General features: G+C 45.6%; 1 protein-coding gene and 1 pseudogene across 1 annotated transcript in view; both read left to right on the top strand.

Moving 5' to 3' along the window:
* The window catches only part of LOC112237383 (talin-2), a 145,572-nt gene extending 143,912 nt beyond the window's left edge, over window positions 1–1,660 (top strand). Inside the window, exons 47-48 of the mRNA XM_042331122.1 lie at window positions 857–1,301; window positions 1,646–1,660. Of these exons, the coding sequence (XP_042187056.1) occupies window positions 857–1,301; window positions 1,646–1,660 (460 nt within the window). The remainder of the gene's footprint in view (window positions 1–856; window positions 1,302–1,645) is intronic.
* A 425-nt stretch (window positions 1,661–2,085) lies between these two features.
* Window positions 2,086–21,720, top strand: part of LOC112240400 — an 87,648-nt pseudogene continuing 68,013 nt past the window's right edge.

Genomic DNA, 21,720 nt, shown 5'->3' on the forward strand with positions numbered 1-21,720 from the left:
GAGAGAACACTGTAACACTGAATACTGTAACACGTACGGGAGCCTGTACTCTGAAATGTGAATCTCACAACAACACAATGTAGTTATTTCATCAAGAAAAGGATGGTTCATTGAATGAGAGACAGTGGACAGTCATACTGGGTAGAACCCCTCTGATTTCAGTCAGCATGTATCATTCTCTGTATGATAACTGTCCTACATTTAGCAAAGGAAACGTTTATTGTAAATGTGAACATCTCATCTCCAAGAGGTCAATTAGAACCATGTCTCTTATAACTTTACTCTGTGAATAATGTGCAGGGCTTGATCGGGTACCAAACTTGACATTGCTATCGTGTTCATTGCTGACTTCATAGGTACAGTGACCGTATGCAGCTAGTGTTTGATCCACAGAGGCTGTATTTTATCACTGTGCTGCAGCAAGAGGCTGGGTGTAGTTCAGTAGCAACATCTAGTGGGGCTGAAGTGGTGGAGATTAATCAAGAGAAAGGCTCTCATGTCAACCTGCTGTGTGTGTGTGTGTGTGTGTGTGTGTGTGTGTGTGTGTGTGTGTGTGTGTGTGTGTGTGTGTGTGTGTGTGTGTGTGTGTGTCAATGGGCCTGGTCAAAGTACTGCACTACATAGGGACTTAGGGTGCCATTTGGGATTCAATGTTTGTATATCATGGCCTGTAGCATTGTGAAGATGGAGCTGACCTTTCTGTTATCTCTCTCTTATCCACAGCCCCTACTCTACTGTCCCCCTACTCTACAGTCCCCCTACTCTACAGTCCCCTCTACTCTACAGTCTCCCCTACTCTACTGTCCCACCCTACTCTACAGTCTCCCCTACTCTACTGTCCCACCCTACTCTACAGTCCCCCTACTCTACAGTCCCCCTACTCTACAGTCTCCCCTACTCCTCTGCCCCCTACTCCACAGCCCCCTACTCTACAGCCCCCTACTCTACAGTCCCCCTACTCGACAGCCCCCTACTCTACAGCCCCCTACTCTACAGCCCCCTACTCCACAGCCCCCTACTCCTCTGCCCCCCTACTCCACAGCCCCCTACTCCTCTGCCTCCCCTACTCCACAGCCCCCTACTCCTCTGCCCCCCTACTCCACAGCCCCCTACTCTACAGCCCCCTACTCTACAGCCCCCTACTCTACAGCCCCCTACTCTACAGCCCTCCTACTCTACAGTCCCCCTACTCTACAGCCCCCTACTCTACAGCCCCCTACTCCACTCCACAGCCCACCTACTCCTCTGCCCCCCCTACTCCTCTGCCCCTACTCCACTCCACATGCGGATTCAGACTACAGGCAATCCACACACACACACACACACGCACGCACGCATGCATGCACACACACATGTGCGCACACACATACCACAGACAGCGAGAAATCGAGGGCAGGCACACAAGCTCTCTGGCTGCAGTACGTAGTGATTGTTATCTAATCGTCTGTAATCATGGTTCACTTCATATTCAAGTTTATGTCTGCCTGTCACATTTCATTAGGATTAGCACAGCTCCTTCAGTGGTGCCTTCCAACATCCAGATAGGCTCTCTCTTTGTCTCTCTATCTGCAGAACATTCTCTCTCTCTCTCTCTCTCTCTCTCTCTTTTTTTATATCACTGTCTATGTCTCTCCTCTCTCTGCAGAAAATCTCCCCATAACTGAATATTAGAGGGTTAAATATCAACAAAATGCCTTGAGTTTATCCCTAGACCTTATTCCACTCCCGTCAAACACACTCATTCAGACATAACATATCTCAATGGACAAAAAGCTACAGAGGAACCATGCAGGAACCTTTGGTTTGGTTTGCATGAGTCCCTGTTCCTGTGAGGAAGGATGGAAAAGGCCCACACGTGCATGCAGGAGGTTGGTTTTACTGTAACCACACTGCGCTGTTATAATGTAGCATATCTATCAGTAGGCAGGAGGCGTGGGCGACATTGGGGGAGGTGGTTGTTTTTAGCTAGCTTCAGGGGAAAGTTACAGTGTTAGCAGTTTTGGCGCGCACACACACACACACACACACACACACACACACACACACACACACACACACACACACACACACACACACACAGAGGCCATGGTAAGTGGAGCTCAGTTATTAATAGAGTTGAGGTCATCCATCTTCCTGTCTAACCAGGAAGTGCCTCCCGTTCGGAGGATCAAGGTGGCGTGGGACGGACTTGTGTTCAGCACTTTCATTGCACTGCCCTCTCTCTTCTCTCTCGCTCTGTTTTTTCTCTTTCACACTCTCTCTCCCTCTCCCTCTCCCTCCCTCTCTCTCTCTCTCTGTCTCTCTCTGTCTCTCTGTCTCTCTGTGTCTCTCTCTCTCTCTCTCTCTCTCTCTGTCTCTCTCTGTCTCTCTGTCTATCTCTGTTTCTCTCTGTCTCTCTGTGTCTCTCTGTCTCCTCTCTGTTTTTCTGTTTCTCTCTCTTTCTCTGTCTCTCTTTGTTTCTCTCTGTCTCTCCCTCCCTCTCTCTCTCTCCCTCCCTCTCTCTCTCTCTGTTTCTCTCTGTCTCTCTGTTTCTCTCAAATCAAATCAAATTTTATTTGTCACATACACATGGTTAGCAGATGTTAATGCGAGTGTAGCGAAATGCTTGTGCTTCTAGTTCCGACAATGCAGTAATAACGAGCAAGTAATCTAACTAACAATTCCAAAAAAACTACTGTCTTATACACAGTGTAAGGGGATAAAGAATATGTACATAAGGATATATGAATGAGTGATGGTACAGAGCAGCATAGGCAAGATACAGTAGATGATATCGAGTACAGTATATACATATGAGATGAGTATGTAAACCAAGTGGCATAGTTAAAGTGGCTAGTGATACATGTATTACATAAGGATGCAGTCGATGATATAGAGTACAGTATCTACGTATGCATATGAGATGAATAATGTAGGGTAAGTAACATTATATAAGGTATATATATATATATTATTATATATTATATAAGGTAAGGTGTGTTGGCAGTAGCCACTCAATGTTAGTGGTGGCTGTTTAACAGTCTGATGGCCTTGAGATAGAAGCTGTTTTTCAGTCTCTCGGTCCCAGCTTTGATGCACCTGTATTGACCTCGCCTTCTGGATGACAGCGGGGTGAACAGGCAGTGGCTCGGGTGGTTGATGTCCTTGATGATCTTTATGGCCTTCCTGTAGCATCGGGTGGTGTAGGTGTCCTGGAGGGCAGGTAGTTTGCCCCCGGTGATGCGTTGTGCAGACCTCACTACCCTCTGGAGAGCCTTACGGTTGAGGGCGGTGCAGTTGCCATACCAGGCGGTGATACAGCCCGCCAGGATGCTCTCGATTGTGCATCTGTAGAAGTTTGTGAGTGCTTTTGGTGACAAGCCGAATTTCTTCAGCCTCCTGAGGTTGAAGAGGCGCTGCTGCGCCTTCCTCACGATGCTGTCTGTGTGAGTGGACCAATTCAGTTTGTCTGTGATGTGTATGCCGAGGAACTTAAAACTTGCTACCCTCTCCACTACTGTTCCATCGATGTGGATGGGGGGGTGTTCCCTCTGCTGTTCCTGAAGTCCACAATCATCTCCTTAGTTTTGTTGACGTTGAGTGTGAGGTTATTTTCCTGACACCACACTCCGAGGGCCCTCACCTCCTCCCTGTAGGCCGTCTCGTCATTGTTGGTAATCAAGCCTACCACTGTTGTGTCGTCCGCAAACTTGATGATTGAGTTGGAGGCGTGCGTGGCCACGCAGTCGTGGGTGAACAGGGAGTACAGGAGAGGGCTCAGAACGCACCCTTGTGGGGCCCCAGTGTTGAGGATCAGCGGGGAGGAGATGTTGTTGCCTACCCTCACCACCTGGGGGCGGCCCGTCAGGAAGTCCAGTACCCAGTTGCACAGGGCGGGGTCGAGACCCAGGGTCTCGAGCTTGATGACGAGCTTGGAGGGTACTATGGTGTTGAATGCCGAGCTGTAGTCGATGAACAGCATTCTCACATAGGTATTCCTCTTGTCCAGATGGGTTAGGGCAGTGTGCAGTGTGGTTGAGATAGCATCGTCTGTGGACCTATTTGGGCGGTAAGCAAATTGGAGTGGGTCTAGGGTCTAGGGTGCACTGTATTGTCCTCAAAGCGGGCAAAAAAGTTATTTAGTCTGCCTGCGAGCAAGACATCCTGGCCCGTGACTGGGCTGGTTTTCTTCTTGTAGTTCGTGATTGACTGTAGACCCTGCCACATGCCTCTTGTGTCTGAGCCGTTGAATTGAGATTCTACTTTGTCTCTGTACTGGCGCTTAGCTTGTTTGATAGCCTTGCGGAGGGAATAGCTGCACTGTTTGTATTCAGTCATGTTACCAGACACCTTGCCCTGATTAAAAGCAGTGGTTCGCGCCTTCAGTTTCACACGAATGCTGCCATCAATCCACGGTTTCTGGTTAGGGAATGTTTTAATCGTTGCTATGGGAACGACATCTTCAACGCACGTTCTAATGAACTCGCACACCGAATCAGCCTATTCGTCAATGTTGTTGTCTGACGCAATACGAAACATCTCCCAGTCCACGTGATGGAAGCAGTCTTGGAGTGTGGAGTCAGCTTGGTCAGACCAGCGTTGGACAGACCTCAGCGTGGGAGCCTCTTGTTTTAGTTTCTGTCTGTAGGCAGGGATCAACAAAATGGAGTCGTGGTCAGCTTTTCCGAAAGGGGGGCGGGGCAGGGCCTTATATGCGTCGCGGAAGTTAGAGTAACAATGATCCAGGGTCTTTCCACCCCTGGTTGCGCAATCTATATGCTGATAAAATTTAGGGAGTCTTGTTTTCAGATTAGCCTTGTTAAAATCCCCAGCTACAATGAATGCAGCCTCCGGATAAATCGTTTCCAGTTTGCAGAGAGTTAAATAAAGTTTGTTCAGAGCCATCGATGTGTCTGCTTGGGGGGATATATACGGCTGTGATTATAATCGAAGAGAATTCTCTTGGTAGATAATGCGGTCTACATTTGATTGTGAGGAATTCTAAATCAGGTGAACAGAAGGATTTGAGTTCCTGTATGTTTCTTTCATCACACCATGTCACGTTGGCCATGAGGCATACGCCCCCGCCCCTCTTCTTACCAGAAAGATGTTTGTTTCTGTCGGCGCGATGCGTGGAGAAACCCGCTGGCTGCACCGCTTCGGATAGCGTCTCTCCAGTTAGCCATGTTTCCGTGAAGCATAGAACATTACAGTCTCTGATGTCCCTCTGGAATGCTACCCTTGCTCGGATTTCATCAACCTTGTTGTCAAGAGACTGGACATTGGCAAGAAGAATGCTAGGGAGTGGTGCACGGTGTGCCCGTCTCCGGAGTCTGACCAGAAGACCGCTTCGTTTCCCTCTTTTTCTGAGTCGTTTTTTTGGGTCGCTGCATGTAATCCACTCCGTTGTCCTAGTTGTAAGACAGAACACAGGATCCGCGTCGCGAAAAACATATTCTTGGTCGTACTGATGTTGAGTTGACGCTGATCTTATATTCAGTAGTTCTTCTCAGCTGTATGTAATGAAACCTAAGATGACCTGGGGTACTAGTGTAAGAAATAACACGTAAAAAAACAAAAAACTGCATAGTTTCCTAGGAACGCGAAGCGAGGCGGCCATCTCTGTCGGCATCGGAAGTTTCTGTTTCTCTCTCTCTGTTTCTGTCTGTCTCTCTCTCTGTTTCTCTATGTCTCTGTCTCTGTCTCTCTGTTTCTCTCTCTCTGTTTCTCTCTGTCTCTCTCTGTTTCTCTGTCTCTCTGTCTCTCTGTTTCTCTCTCTGTCTCTCTCTGTCTCTCTCTGTCTCTCTCTGTCTCCCTCTGTTTCTCTCTCTCTCTTTCTCTGTTTCTCTGTTTCTCTCTGTCTCTCTCTCTTTCTCTGTCTCTCTCTGTCTCTCTGTCTCTCTCTCTTTCTCTGTTTCTTTCTCCCTCTCCCTCTTTCTCTCTTTCTCTGTCTCTCTCTGTCTCCCTCTGTCTCTCTCTGTCTCCCTCTGTTTCTCTCTCTCTCTTTCTCTGTCTCCCTCTGTCTCTCTCTGTTTCTCTCTCTGTCTCTCTCTGTCTCTCTCTGTCTCTCTCTCTCTCTGTCTCTGTCTCTCTCTCGCTCTCTCTCTGTCTCCCTCTGTCTCTCTCTCTGTCTCTGTCTCTCTCTCTCTCTGTCTCTGTCTCTCTCTCGCTCTCTCTCTGTCTCCCTCTGTCTCTCTCTCTGTCTCTCTCTGTCTCTCTCTCTCTGTCTCTGTCTCTCTGTCTCTCTCTGTCTCTCTCTCTCTCTGTCTCTGTCTCTCTCTCTGTCTCTCTCTGTCTCTCTCTCTCTCTGTCTCTGTCTCTCTGTCTCTCTCTGTCTCTCTCTCTCTCTGTCTCTGTCTCTCTCTCTCTCTGTCTCTCTCTGTCTCTCTCTGTCTCTCTCTGTCTCTCTCTGTCTCTCTCTGTCTCCCTCTGTCTCCCTCTGTCTCTTTCTCTGTCTCTCTCTCTGTCTCTCTCTCTCTCTGTCTCTCTCTGTCTCTCTGTCTCTCTCTGTCTCTCTCTCTCTGTCTCTGTCTCTCCCTCTGTCTCTCTCTGTCTCCCTCTGTCTCTCTCTCTGTCTCTCTCTGTTTCTCTCTCAGCAGTCGAGCTGTTTTTGTTTGTTGTTGTTTTTCCCGTAGGTGTCTTTTGTTTGGGTGTTTTTGCATTTCAGCTCAACTTGGGTGGTATGTTGTCCATGCTAGAGGAGCATTGGGCAGCCTATTATGGAGTCAATCAGAATGGGTGCAAAAAACACACACACCACGACACAGACAACGTTACCGGAATGATGTCATCTCCCAGATCACTGACCAGCGTGCGGTTGGACGCCAGACATGGGTGGTATCGGGAGCAGAAGCATATGTCGCTGATCTCACCGCTGTGAATATGTGATCCGAGCTCAGTGAGGGACTGGGACTGGGAGCACTCTGCTGCAGGGCCAGATGGCCCATCTAAATGCAGTGTCCTGGTGGTACTGGAGGAAGAGGAGGAAACATAACATCCCATAAATACATCCCTCTCTTCATGGCCACTACACCAGTCCAGGTCCAAGAGTCCAAATATTCCATATAGGAAATAATGATTTGGTTGGCCCATTTTCCCATTTTCATATTTTAGCTGATACTGGTAGTCCCTTCTAGTCCCACAACAAAGTGCATTATATCCTGAGTGATTACTTAAAGCCATTATGGCATTGAGGACTTTGTTTTCCTCTCAGATAGATAACTCTAATACAAATCAGTCACAGTGACTGGCTAGGAGTGCAGAATGTTAAAGCACTAAATCAAATCAAATCAAATCAAATTTTATTTGTCACATACACATGGTTAGCAGATGTTAATGCGAGTGTAGCGAAATGCTTGTGCTTCTAGTTCCGACAATGCAGTAATAACGAGCAAGTAATCTAACTAACAATTCCAAAAAAACTACTGTCTTATACACAGTGTAAGGGGATAAAGAATATGTACATAAGGATATATGAATGAGTGATGGTACAGAGCAGCATAGGCAAGATACAGTAGATGATATTGAGTACAGTATATACATATGAGATGAGTATGTAAACCAAGTGGCATAGTTAAAGTGGCTAGTGATACATGTATTACATAAGGATGCAGTCGATGATATAGAGTACAGTATCAACGTATGCATATGAGATGAACAATGTAGGGTAAGTAACATTATATAAGGTAGCATTGTTTAAAGTGGCTAGTGATATATTTACATCATTTCCCATCAATTCCCATGATTAAAGTGGCTGGAGTAGAGTCAGTGTCATTGACAGTGTGTTGGCAGTAGCCACTCAATGTTAGTGGTGGCTGTTTAACAGTCTGATGGCCTTGAGATAGAAGCTGTTTTTCAGTCTCTCGGTCCCAGCTTTGATGCACCTGTACTGACCTCGCCTTCTGGATGACAGCGGGGTGAACAGGCAGTGGCTCGGGTGGTTGATGTCCTTGATGATCTTTATGGCCTTCCTGTAGCATCGGGTGGTGTAGGTGTCCTGGAGGGCAGGTAGTTTGCCCCGGTGATGCGTTGTGCAGACCTCACTACCCTCTGGAGAGCCTTACGGTTGAGGGCGGTGCAGTTGCCATACCAGGCGGTGATACAGCCCGCCAGGATGCTCTCGATTGTGCATCTGTAGAAGTTTGTGAGTGCTTTTGGTGACAAGCCGAATTTCTTCAGCCTCCTGAGGTTGAAGAGGCGCTGCTGCGCCTTCCTCACGATGCTGTCTGTGTGAGTGGACCAATTCAGTTTGTCTGTGATGTGTATGCCGAGGAACTTAAAACTTGCTACCCTCTCCACTACTGTTCCATCGATGTGGATAGGGGGGTGTTCCCTCTGCTGTTTCCTGAAGTCCACAATCATCTCCTTAGTTTTGTTGACGTTGAGTGTGAGGTTATTTTCCTGACACCACACTCCGAGGGCCCTCACCTCCTCCCTGTAGGCCGTCTCGTCGTTGTTGGTAATCAAGCCTACCACTGTTATGTCGTCCGCAAACTTGATGATTGAGTTGGAGGCGTGCATGGCCACGCAGTCGTGGGTGAACAGGGAGTACAGGAGAGGGCTCAGAACGCACCCTTGTGGGGCCCCAGTGTTGAGGATCAGCGGGGAGGAGATGTTGTTGCCTACCCTCACCACCTGGGGGCGGCCCGTCAGGAAGTCCAGTACCCAGTTGCACAGGGCGGGGTCGAGACCCAGGGTCTCGAGCTTGATGACGAGCTTGGAGGGTACTATGGTGTTGAATGCCGAGCTGTAGTCGATGAACAGCATTCTCACATAGGTATTCCTCTTGTCCAGATGGGTTAGGGCAGTGTGCAGTGTGGTTGAGATTGCATCGTCTGTGGACCTATTTGGGCGGTAAGCAAATTGGAGTGGGTCAAGGGTGTCAGGTAGGGTGGAGGTGATATGGTCCTTGACTAGTCTCTCAAAGCACTTCATGATGACGGATGTGAGTGCTACGGGCGGTAGTCGTTTAGCTCAGTTACCTTAGCTTTCTTGGGAACAGGAACAATGGTGGCCCTCTTGAAGCATGTGGGAACAGCAGACTGGTATAGGGATTGATTGAATATGTCCGTAAACACACCGGCCAGCTGGTCTGCGCATGCTCTGAGGGCGCGGCTGGGGATGCCGTCTGGGCCTGCAGCCTTGCGAGGGTTAACACGTTTAAATGTCTTACTCACTTCGGCTGCAGTGAAGGAGAGACCGCATGTTTCCGTTGCAGGCCGTGTCAGTGGCACTGTATTGTCCTCAAAGCGGGCAAAAAAGTTATTTAATCTGCCTGGGAGCAAGACATCCTGGTCCGTGACTGGGCTGGGTTTCTTCCTGTAGTCCGTGATTGACTGTAGACCCTGCCACATGCCTCTTGTGTCTGAGCCGTTGAATTGAGATTCTACTTTGTCTCTGTACTGGCGCTTAGCTTGTTTGATAGCCTTGCGGAGGGAATAGCTGCACTGTTTGTATTCAGTCATGTTACCAGACACCTTGCCCTGATTAAAAGCAGTGGTTCGTGCCTTCAGTTTCACACGAATGCTGCCATCAATCCACGGTTTCTGGTTAGGGAATGTTTTAATCGTTGCTATGGGAACGACATCTTCAACGCACGTTCTAATGAACTCGCACACCGAATCAGCGTATTCGTCAATGTTGTTGTCTGACGCAATACGAAACATCTCCCAGTCCACGTGATGGAAGCAGTCTTGAAGTGTGGAGTCAGCTTGGTCGGACCAGCGTTGGACAGACCTCAGCGTGGGAGCTTCTTGTTTTAGTTTCTGTCTGTAGGCAGGGATCAACAAAATGGAGTCGTGGTCAGCTTTTCCGAAAGGGGGGCGGGGCAGGGCCTTATATGCATCGCGGAAGTTAGAGTAACAATGATCCAGGGTCTTTCCACCCCTGGTTGCGCAATCGATATGCTGATAAAATTTAGGGAGTCTTGTTTTCAGATTAGCCTTGTTAAAATCCCCAGCTACAATGAATGCAGCCTCCGGATAAATCGTTTCCAGTTTGCAGAGAGTTAAATAAAGTTCGTTCAGAGCCATCGATGTGTCTGCTTGGGGGGGATATATACGGCTGTGATTATAATCGAAGAGAATTCTCTTGGTAGAAACTATGAAATAACACATATGGAATCATGTAGCAAGAAAAAAGTGTTAAACATTCTTCAAAGTAGCCACCCTTGCCTTGATGACAGCTTTGCACACTCTTGGCATTCCCTCAACCAGCTTCACCTGGAATGCTTTTCTAACAGTCTTGAAGGAGTTCCCACATATGCTGAGCACTTGTTGACTGCTTTTCCTTCACTCTGCAGTCCAACTCATCCCAAACCATCTCAATCGGGTTGAGGTCAGGTGATTGTGGAAGCCAGGTCATTTGATGCAGCACTATCACTTTCCCTCTTGGTCAAATAGCCCTTACACAGCCTGGAGGTGTGTTGGGTCATTGTCCTGTTTTGAAAAACAAATGATAGTCCCACTAAGAGCAAACCCGATGGGATGGCATGTTGCTGCAGAATGATGTGGTTGCTATGCTGGGTAAGTGTGCCTTGAATTCTAAATAAATCACAGACAGTGTCACCAGCAAATCACCCTCACACCATCGAACAACCTCCTATATGCTTCACGTTGGGAAACACACATGTAGAGATCATCCATTCACCTATTTTGCATCTCACAAAGACATGGCGGTTGGAACCAAAAATCTCAAATTTGGACTCATCAGACCAAAGGACAGATTTCCACCGGTCTAATGTCCATTGATCATGTTTCTTGGCCCAAGCAAGTCTTCTTCTTATTGGTGTCTTTTAGTAGTGGTTTCTTTGCAGAAATTTGACCATGAAGGCCTGATTCACGCAGTCTCTTCTGAACAGTTGATGTTGAGATGTGTCTGTTACTTGAACTCTGTGAAGCATTTATTTGGGCTGCAATTTCTGAGGCTGGTCTTCCTTTCCTGTGGCGGTCCTCATGAGAGCCAGTTTCATTCATCATGCCTCCTCCCCTCACCCCCTCTTTACACCACTGCTACTCTCTGTTGTGAGCTATACATAGTCACTTTAATAACTCTACCTACAGGTACATACTACCTCAAATAACCGGTGCCCCCCGCACATTGTCTCTGTATCGGTACCTCGCTATTGTTATTTCACTGCTGCTCTTTAATTACTTGTTACATTTATCTCTTATTCTTATCTGTATTTTTTGAAACTGCATAGTTGGTTAGGGGCTCGTAAGTAAGCATTTCACTGTAATGTCTACACCTGTTGTATTCGGCGCATGGGACTAATAAAATTTGATTTGATCTTGATTTGATCATATCGTTGATGGTTTTTGCGACTGCACTTAAAGAAACTTTCAAAGTTCTTGAAATGTTCCGGATTGGCTGACCTTCTTGTCTTGAAATAATGATGGACTGTTGTTTCTCTTTGCTTATTTGAGCAGTTCATAATATGGACTTGGTCTGTTACCAAATAGGGCTATCTTCTGTATACCACCCCTACCTTGTCACAAAACAACTGATTGACTCAAACACATTAAGAAGGAAAGAAATTCCACAAATTAACTTTTAACAAGGCACACCTGTTAATTGAAATGCATTCCAGGTGTCTACCTCATGAAGCTGGTTGAGAGAATGCTAAGAGTGTGCAAAGGGTGGCTACTTTGAATAATCTCAAATATAACATATATTTTGACTTGTTTAACACTTATTTGGTTACTACATGATTCCATATGTGTTATTTCATAGTTTTGATGTCTTCACTATTATTCTACAATGTAGATAATAGTTCAAATAAACAAAAACCCTTGAATGAGTAGGTATGTTAAAACTTTTGACTGGTACTGATATTACTCGTCCTAATGCTTATATATTTCTTAATTCCATTATTTTACTTTTAGATTTGTGTGTATTGTTGTAAATTGTTATGTATTACTGCACTGTTGGAGCTAGGAACACAAGCATTTCACTACACTCAAATAACATCTGCTGCTAAATATGTGTATGTGACCAATAGAATTTAGACCTGTTGTGACATATAACCTCACACTCAATGTCAACAAAACAAAGGAGATGATCGTGGACTTCAGGAAACAGCAGAGGGAGCACCCCCCCCCCCCATCCACATCGAAGGGACAGTAGTGGTGAAGGTGGAAAGTTTTAAGTTCCTCGGTGTATACATCACGGACAAACTGAAATGGTCCACCCACACAGACAGCGTTGTGAAGAAGGCGCAGCAGCGCCTCTTCAACCTCAGGAGGCTGAAAAAATTTGGCTTGTCACCCAAAACACTGACAAACCTTTACAGATGCACAATTGAGAGCATCCTGTCGGGCTGTATCACCGCCTGGTACGGCAACTGCTCCGCCCACAATCGTAAGGCTCTCCAGAGGGTAGTGAGGTCTGCACAACGCATCGCCGGGGGTAAACTACCTGCCCTCCAGGACACCTACACCACCCGATGTCACAGGAAGGCCAAAAAGATCATCAAGGACAACAACCACCTGAGCCACTGCCTGTTCACCCCGCTATCATCAAATCAAATCAAATCAAATTTATTTATATAGCCCTTCGTACATCAGCTGATATCTCAAAGTGCTGTACAGAAACGCAGCCTAAAACCCCAAACAGCAAGCAATGCAGGTGTAGAAGCTATCATCCAGAAGGCGAGGTCAGTACAGGTGCATCAAAGCTGGGACCGAGAGTGAAAAACAGCTTCTATCTCAAGGCCATCACACTGTTAAACAGCCATCACGAACATTGAGTGGCTGCTGCCAACATACTGACTCAAATCTCTAGCCACTTTAATAATTAATAATTGGATGTAATAAATGTATCACTAGCCACTTTAAACAATGCCACTTTATATAATGTTTACATACCCTACATTACTCATCTCATATGTATATACTGTACTTTATACCATCTACTGCATCTTGCCTATGCCGTTCGGCCATCGCTCATCCATATATTTATATGTACATATTCTTATTCATTCCTCTACACTTGTGTGTGTATAAGGTAGTTGTTGTGAAAAAGTTAGATGACTTGTTAGATATTACTGCATGGTCGGAACTAGAAGCACAAGCATTTCGCTACACTCGCATTAACATCTGCTAACCATGTGTATGTGACAAATACAATTTGATTTGACATATTGCGTTATTTTATGGCTGGTTATGACACCTACATAAAAGTGTAAATACCCACAAAACCTACCACACAAGGCAAAACATTCCATTTCACCATAGCCTACGTGTCAACAGTATGTTTATGTTATAACATTTTGGGGGAAACTGACCATATTAAATGATCATTATAATTGTGCACACATTGATGTCAGACATGCACCTACCCCAATGCTCTGTTGCTGATGACTGGGATGAATGCAGGAGCAGGACAAGACACCCTCTTTTTGACTGATGACTGACATAAGGGCATGTACGTGACAGACCTATCTGGTTTATATGATTATGATTTTTTAAATATTTTTTTACCTTTATTTAACCAGAAAGGGCTCATTGAGATTTAAAATCTATTTTTCAAAAGCATCCTCGCCAAGATAAGCAGCACCAAGTCATTACAAAAATGACAGACAAACAACATGAAAAACTACAAGTAATCTAGTAAAAACCATAGAATTCACAAGAGTATAACAAAATCAAAAACAGCAAATTAAAAACATTGACAGAATCATCAGTGATTCTAAAACACCAATCGAGACAAGTTCTTCCAGTTTAAAAGTATTTTGTAAGGCGTTCCAAGACGATGGAGCAGAGTACATAAAAGCCCTTTTACCAAATTCAGTTCGGACGTTTGGAACAGTTAGCAGGATAAAGTCCAACAAATACAAAGAGTACCCACCACATTTCTGAACAATAAAAATGCCAAAATAAAAAGGTAGTAAACCCAAAATGGCTATGTAAATAAAAGTATACCAGTGACTGAGCCTATGAGTGACTAGAGCCAACCCTGATATACAAAGTGCAGTGGTGTGTAAGGGTTTTGCAGTTTAAAATAAATCTCAAAGTGCCATGGTAAAGGGTGTCAATTGATCTCAAACACTGAGCGGAAGCATTCATATATAAAATATCCCCATAGTCTAGTAAAGGCATAAATGTAGCTGATACTAGCCTCCTTCTGGCTTCAAAAGAAAAACAGGCCTTATTCCTAAAATAATATCCCAATTTCAGCTTCAATTTTTTTGTAAGTTGTTGAATATGCAATTTAAAAGAGAGGCCGTCATCAATTAAAATTCCAAGATATTTATATGAGGTTACAACCTCAATCTCCTTGCCCTGACAGGTTAAAGGTTCAGTTAAAGGTAATAGGTTAAAGGTTCAGAGGTCTATTTCTTGCTTTAGAAAACACCATTAATTTAGTTTTGTCAGTATTGAGGATAAGCTTCAATTGACACAAGATATGTTGAACAGTATATAAAGCAGTTTGTATGTTCTGGAAAGCTTTTGTAAGAGACGAGGCGCAACAGTAAATAAAATGAAGTTGCGCATTTTGGAAATGTTTGTCTAAATCATTTATATAAATAGTGAATAAGAGAGGACCAAGTAAGTTTTTGTCAAGGGCTTCAGTGATATCATTTAAAACCTTCATGGCTGCTGTAATTGTGCTATGCTTCTTCCTGAAGCCCGATTGGTACATTGATAAAAATAGTTACTAAAGTTACTAAATAAACTCTTTTAGCTGTTCACTCAGAAGGGTTTCAAGTATTTTCACCAGGGGCGACAGCTTTGAGATGGGCCTATAATTATTTAAAAGAGTTGGATCTCCCCCTTTTAAAAGTGGTAGGACAAATGCTGATTTCCAGATCTTTGGAATTTCATTACATTCCAGGGTTAGATTGAACAGAGATGTAAGTGGTTCAGCTATGAAATCAGCTGCCAGATTTAAAAAGCAGGGATCCAAAAGATCAGGACCTGCAGGCTTTCTCTGATCTAAGGATATCAGGGCTTTATGTACCACCTGCGGTGAGAATTTTTATTTTTTATTATTTTTTTATTTATTTCACCTTTATTTAACCAGGTAGGCTAGTTGAGAACAAGTTCTCATTTACAACTGCGACCTGGCCAAGATAAAGCATAGCAGTGTGAGCAGACAACACAGAGTTACACATGGAATAAACAAATTAACAAGTCAATAACACAGTAGAAAACAAAGGGGGAGTCTATATACAATGTACAATGTGTGCAAAAGGCATGAGGAGGTAGACGAATAGTTACAATTTTGCAGATTAACACTGGAGTGATATATGATCAGATGGTCATGTACAGGTAGAGATATTGGTGTGCAAAAGAGCAGAAAAGTAAATAAATAAAAACAGTATGGGGATGAGGTAGGTGAAAATGGGTGGGCTATTTACCAATAGACTATGTACAGCTGCAGCGATCGGTTAGCTGCTCAGATAGCTGATGTTTGAAGTTGGTGAGGGAGATAAAAGTCTCCAACTTCAGCGATTTTTGCAATTCGTTCCAGTCACAGGCAGCAGAGTACTGGAACGAAAGGCGGCCAAATGAGGTGTTGGCTTTAGGGATGATCAGTGAGATACACCTGCTGGAGCGCGTGCTACGGATGGGTGTTGCCATCGTGACCAGTGAACTGAGATAAGGCGGAGCTTTACCTAGCATGGACTTGTAGATGACCTGGAGCCAGTGGGTCTGGCGACGAATATGTAGCGAGGGCCAGCCGACTAGAGCATACAAGTCGCAGTGGTGGGTGGTATAAGGTGCTTTAGTGACAAAACGGATGGCACTGTGATATACTGCATCCAGTTTGCTGAGTAGAGTGTTGGAAGCCATTTTGTAGATGACATCGCCGAAGTCGAGGATTGGTAGGATAGTCAGTTTTACTAGGGTAAGCTTGGCGGCGTGAGTGAAGGAGGCTTTGTTGCGGAATAGAAAGCCGACTCTTGATTTGATTTTTGATTGGAGGTGTTTGATATGAGTCTGGAAGGAGAGTTTGCAGTCTAGCCAGACACCTAGGTACTTATAGATGTCCACATATTCAAGGTCGGAACCATCCAGGGTGGTGATGCTAGTCGGGCATGCGGGTGCAGGCAGCGATCGGTTGAAAAGCATGCATTTGGTTTTACTAGCGTTTAAGAGGAGTTGGAGGCCACGGAAGGAGTGTTGTATGGCATTGAAGCTTGTTTGGAGGTTAGATAGCACAGTGTCCAATGACGGGCCGAAAGTATATAGAATGGTGTCGTCTGCGTAGAGGTGGATCAGGGAATCGCCCGCAGCAAGAGCAACATCATTGATATACACAGAGAAAAGAGTCGGCCCGAGAATTGAACCCTGTGGTACCCCCATAGAGACTGCCAGAGGACCGGACAGCATGCCCTCCGATTTGACACACTGAACTCTGTCTGCAAAGTAATTGGTGAACCAGGCAAGGCAGTCATCCGAAAAACCGAGGCTACTGAGTCTGCCGATGAGAATATGGTGATTGACAGAGTCGAAAGCCTTGGCAAGGTCGATGAAGACGGCTGCACAGTACTGTCTTTTATCGATGGCGGTTATGATATCGTTTAGTACCTTGAGTGTGGCTGAGGTGCACCCGTGACCGGCTCGGAAGCCAGATTGCACAGCGGAGAAGGTACGGTGGGATTCGAGATGGTCAGTGACCTGTTTGTTGACTTGGCTTTCGAAGACCTTAGATAGGCAGGGCAGGATGGATATAGGTCTGTAACAGTTTGGGTCCAGGGTGTCTCCCCCTTTGAAGAGGGGGATGACTGCGGCAGCTTTCAATCCTTGGGGATCTCAGACGATATGAAAGAGAGGTTGAACAGGCTGGTAATAGGGGTTGCGACAATGGCGGCGGATAGTTTCAGAAATAGGGGTCCAGATTGTCAAGCCCAGCTGATTTGTACGGGTCCAGGTTTTGCAGCTCTTTCAGAACATCTGCTATCTGGATTTGGGTAAAGGAGAACTTGGAGAGGCTTGGGCGAGGAGCTGCCGGGGGGAGGAGCTGTTGGCCGAGGTTGGAGTAGCCAGGCGGAAGGCATGGCCAGCCGTTGAGAAATGCTTATTGAAGTTTTCGATAATCATGGATTTATCGGTGGTGACCGTGTTACCTAGCCTCAGTGCAGTGGGCAGCTGGGAGGAGGTGCTCTTGTTCTCCATGGACTTCACAGTGTCCCAGAACTTTTTGGAGTTGGAGCTACAGGATGCAAACTTCTGCCTGAAGAAGCTGGCCTTAGCTTTCCTGACTGACTGCGTGTATTGGTTCCGGACTTCCCTGAACAGTTGCATATCACAGGGACTATTCGATGCTATTGCAGTCCGCCACAGGATGTTTTTGTGCTGGTCGAGGGCAGTCAGGTCTGGGGTGAACCAAGGACTGTATCTGTTCTTAGTTCTGCATTTTTTGAACGGAGCATGCTTATCTAAAATGGTGAGGAAGTTACTTTTAAAGAATGACCAGGCATCCTCAACTGACGGGATGAGGTCGATGTCCTTCCAGGATACACGGGCCAGGTCGATTAGAAAGGCCTGCTCACAGAAGTGTTTTAGGGAGCGTTTGACCGTGATGAGGGGTGGTCGTTTGACTGCGGCTCCATAGCGGATACAGGCAATGAGGCAGTGATCGCTGAGATCCTGGTTGAAGACAGCAGAGGTGTATTTGGAGGGCCAGTTGGTCAGGATGACGTCTATGAGGGTGCCCTTGTTTACAGAGTTAGGGTTGTACCTGATGGGTTCCTTGATGATTTGTGTGAGATTGAGGGCATCTAGCTTAGATTGTAGGACTGGCGGGGTGTTAAGCATATCCCAGTTTAGGTCACCTAACAGAACAAACTCTGAGGCTAGATGGGGGCGATCAATTCACAAATGGTGTCCAGGGCACAGCTGGGAGCTGAGGGGGTCGGTAGCAGGCGGCAACAGTGAGAGACTTATTTCTGGAGAGAGTAATTTTCAAAATTAGTAGTTCGAACTGTTTGGGTATGGACCTGGAAAGTATGACATTACTTTGCAGGCTATCTCTGCAGTAGACTGCAACTCCTCCCCCTTTGGCAGATCTATCTTGACGGAAGATGTTATAGTTGGGTATGGAAATCTCTGAATTTTTGGTGGCCTTCCTGAGCCAGGATTCAGACACAGCAAGGACATCAGGGTTAGCAGAGTGTGCTAGAGCAGTGAGTAAAACAAACTTAGGGAGGAGGCTTCTGATGTTGACATGCATGAAACCAAGGCTTTTACGATCACAGAAGTCAACAAATGAGGTAGCCTGGGGACATGCAGGGCCTGGGTTTACCTCCACATCACCCGCGGAACAGAGAAGGAGTAATATGAGGGTGCGGCTAAAGGCTATCAAAACTGGTCGCCTAGAGCGTTGGGGACAGAGAATAAGAGGAGCAGGTTTCTGGGCATGGTAGAATATATTCAGGGCATAATGCGCAGACAGGGGTATGGTGGGGTGCGGTTACAGCGGAGGTAAGCCCAGGCACTGGGTGATGATGAGAGAGGTTGTATCTCTGGACATGCTGGTTGTAATGGGTGAGGTCACCGCATGTGTGGGAGGTGGGACAAAGGAGGTATCAGGGGTATGAAGAGTAGAACTAGGGGCTCCATTGTGAACTAAAACAATGATAACTAACCTGAGCAACAGTATACAAGGCATATTGACATTTGAGAGAGACATACAGCGAGGCATACAGTAATCACAGGTGTTGAATTGGGAAAGCTAGCTAAAACAGTAGGTGAGACAACAGCTAATCAGCTAGCATAACAACAGCAGGTAAAATGGCGTTGACTAGGCAACGGGGGCCGACAGATAAAACATAAACAGGCAGAATGGAGTACCGTGATTAATGGACAGTCCAGAGTGCATCAGCTATGTAGCCAAGAGATCAGTGTCCAGGGGGCAGCGGTGGATGGGGCAGGGAAGCTGGACTGGCGAGTGTTATCCAGGTTGAAAAAAAACTAACAATGACTAAATAGCTTGTAGCTAGTTAGCTGGTTAGCTTCTGGAGGTTCTTGAGTGTGTTCTAAAAATAAAAAAATAATAGCGATTCCGTGTCACATTGGGTGAGGCAGGTTTCCGGAAAGGTATAAACAGATTAAAAATCAAAAAGAGATAGAAAGTGAGTATGGGTCCGGTGCGTGTTTGGGACGCGGCGATTCAGACGGTTAGCAGGCCTGTGCTAACAAGCTAACAGTTCGTAGGCCGGGGCTAGACAAGCTAGCAGTTAGCAGGCCGAGTTTAGCAAGCAGGGAGATAGCGAGGGCTAGAGAGTTGGCCTTTGGGGGGACGTCGCGATGGGGTGAGTCTGTTTATTCCTCTTCATGCGGTGACATCGATAGACCGGTCGTGGACCCGGGTATTGTAGCCCAGGAGTATGCTACGGTGGTAGCACAGGTGCGCTGGCCGGGCTAGCTTCACGCTAGCTTCACGCTAAGTGGGTGGAAGTGCTAGCCAGGAGTAATCATCTGGGGTTGCGGTTTAGCTAGATAGCTAGTTGTGAAGATCCAGCTGAAAAATGTTCCGGTTGCGGTGGGAATCCGGGGATGAATCCGGGGATGAAAAATAAATAGGTCCGTTATGCTCTGGTTAGAGTCGCGTTGTTCGAGCTGGTGAGAGCTTTCCGAGCTAAAGGTTAGCTTGGCTGATGACCGCTAGCATAGCTGGTGGTTAGCTGGCTAGCTTCAGTTGAGGGGTTCCGGTTCAAGTAAATATAAATACTTTAGGAAAAATAGCTACATTGGGTGAGGCGGGTTGCAGGAGAGTATTTGGAAGCTTAGGTTTAGCAAAATGTTTTTGAAGAGATATGCGAAGAAAAATATGTAAAAAAACGAAAAATATACGGTATATACAAGGGACACGAGACAGGACGACTTACTGCTACGCCATCTTGGAGCGGTGTTGGCAAAAAGCTAAAAGTTTGACCAGCTTTCACTGGTTCATCCACACAGGGTTGTACAGAGACAGAGGACACTGAATCAAACAGCCTACCAGATGATACAAAGTTCTCATTGAAACAATTCAGCATTTCAGTTTTGTCATATACAGCAACAGAGTCCTTCAAAACACATGACGGTAATTCATTAACGTTACGGTTTCCAGATAGACTTAACAGCCTTCCAAAACCTTCTAGGGTCATTCAGGTTATCAGTGGTAACAGACATCAAATATTCAGACTTGGCCTTCCTGAGAAGAAAAGAACACTTGTTTCGGAACTGCCTAAAAATAAGCCAATCAGCATCAGAACATGATTTCCTTGCTTTAGCCCAGGCTAGATTACGGTCATGAATAATACAAGACAGATCAGAAGAAAACCATGGATTATCCTGCCCTTTAACCCTGAACCTGCGGAATGGGGCATGTCTGTTTACTATTTGGGAAAAACCACCATGAAAGAATTTCCAGGCAGTTTCCACATCAGGAATAAGCTCAATCTGCTCCAGTCAAAATAAAACAAATCATGAAAGAAAGCCTGCTCATTAAAACTCTTCAAATTTCTCTTACGAATAAAACGTGGGTTTGTCTTTGGAACTTCAGTATTTCTTACAGCAACAACAGCACAATGGTCACTTAAATCATTACAAAAAACACCAACCGCAGAATATTTATGTGGAACATTTGTCAATATCAAATCAATCAGGGTAGATGTATCTGGGCATTTAAGATTTGGGTGAGTGGGGGAGTTAATCAACTGGGTAAGATTCATAGAATTACAAAACATTTATAAATCATCAGACACCGGCTTTAACCAACACCAGTTGAGATCACCAATCAAGATCATTTCACTGTAAAGAAGTTTAGACATAAGGTGTGTCAAAGAAGAAAATGCATCACAGAGCAGAGGGGGGTCTATACAGCCAATCACAGTTATAGAGAGCAGAGGGGGTGGGTCTATAACAGCCAATCACAGTTATAGAGAGCAGAGGGGGTATATAACAGCCAATCACAGTTATAGAGAGCAGAGGGGGTCTATAACAGCCAATCACAGTTATAGAGAGCAGAGGGGGTCTATAACAGCCAATCACAGTTATAGAGAGCAGAGGGGGTCTATAACAGCCAATCACAGTTATAGAGAGCAGAGGGGGTCTATAACAGCCAATCACAGTTATAGAGAGCAGAGGGGGTCTATAACAGCCAATCACAGTTATAGAGAGCAGAGGGGGTCTATAACAGCCAATCACAGTTATAGAGAGCAGAGGGAAGTCTATAACAGCCAATCACAGTTATAGAGAGCAGAGGGGGGTCTATAACAGCCAATCACAGTTATAGAGAGCAGAGGGGGTCTATAACAGCCAATCACAGTTATAGAGAGCAGAGGGGGGGGTCTATAACAGCCAATCACAGTTATAGAGAGCAGATGGGGGTCTATAACAGCCAATCACAGTTATAGAGAGCAGAGGGGGTCTATAACAGCCAATCACAGTTATAGAGAGCAGAGGGGGTCTATAACAGCCAATCACAGTTATAGAGAGAAGAGGGGGTCTGTAACAGCCAATCACAGTTATAGAGAGCAGAGGGGGTCTATAACAGCCAATCACAGTTATAGAGAGCAGAGGGAGTCTATAACAGCCAATCACAGTTATATAGAGGCCCTTTGAAACCTCAATATTCAAAGCAAGAAATTCCAACTGTTTATAAATAGTTCCAGACTTTGCCACACTTACAAGGTATTTAGTTTTTACATATATCCACATCCCCACCTTTCTTAACCCGATCAGTGAGATAAACATTGTAACCACTTACACAAATATCCTTATCAAAAACAGACTTGCTGAGCCAGGTTTC

Source organism: Oncorhynchus tshawytscha, linkage group LG12 (assembly GCF_018296145.1).
Source record: "Oncorhynchus tshawytscha isolate Ot180627B linkage group LG12, Otsh_v2.0, whole genome shotgun sequence".
NCBI lineage: Eukaryota > Metazoa > Chordata > Actinopteri > Salmoniformes > Salmonidae > Oncorhynchus > Oncorhynchus tshawytscha.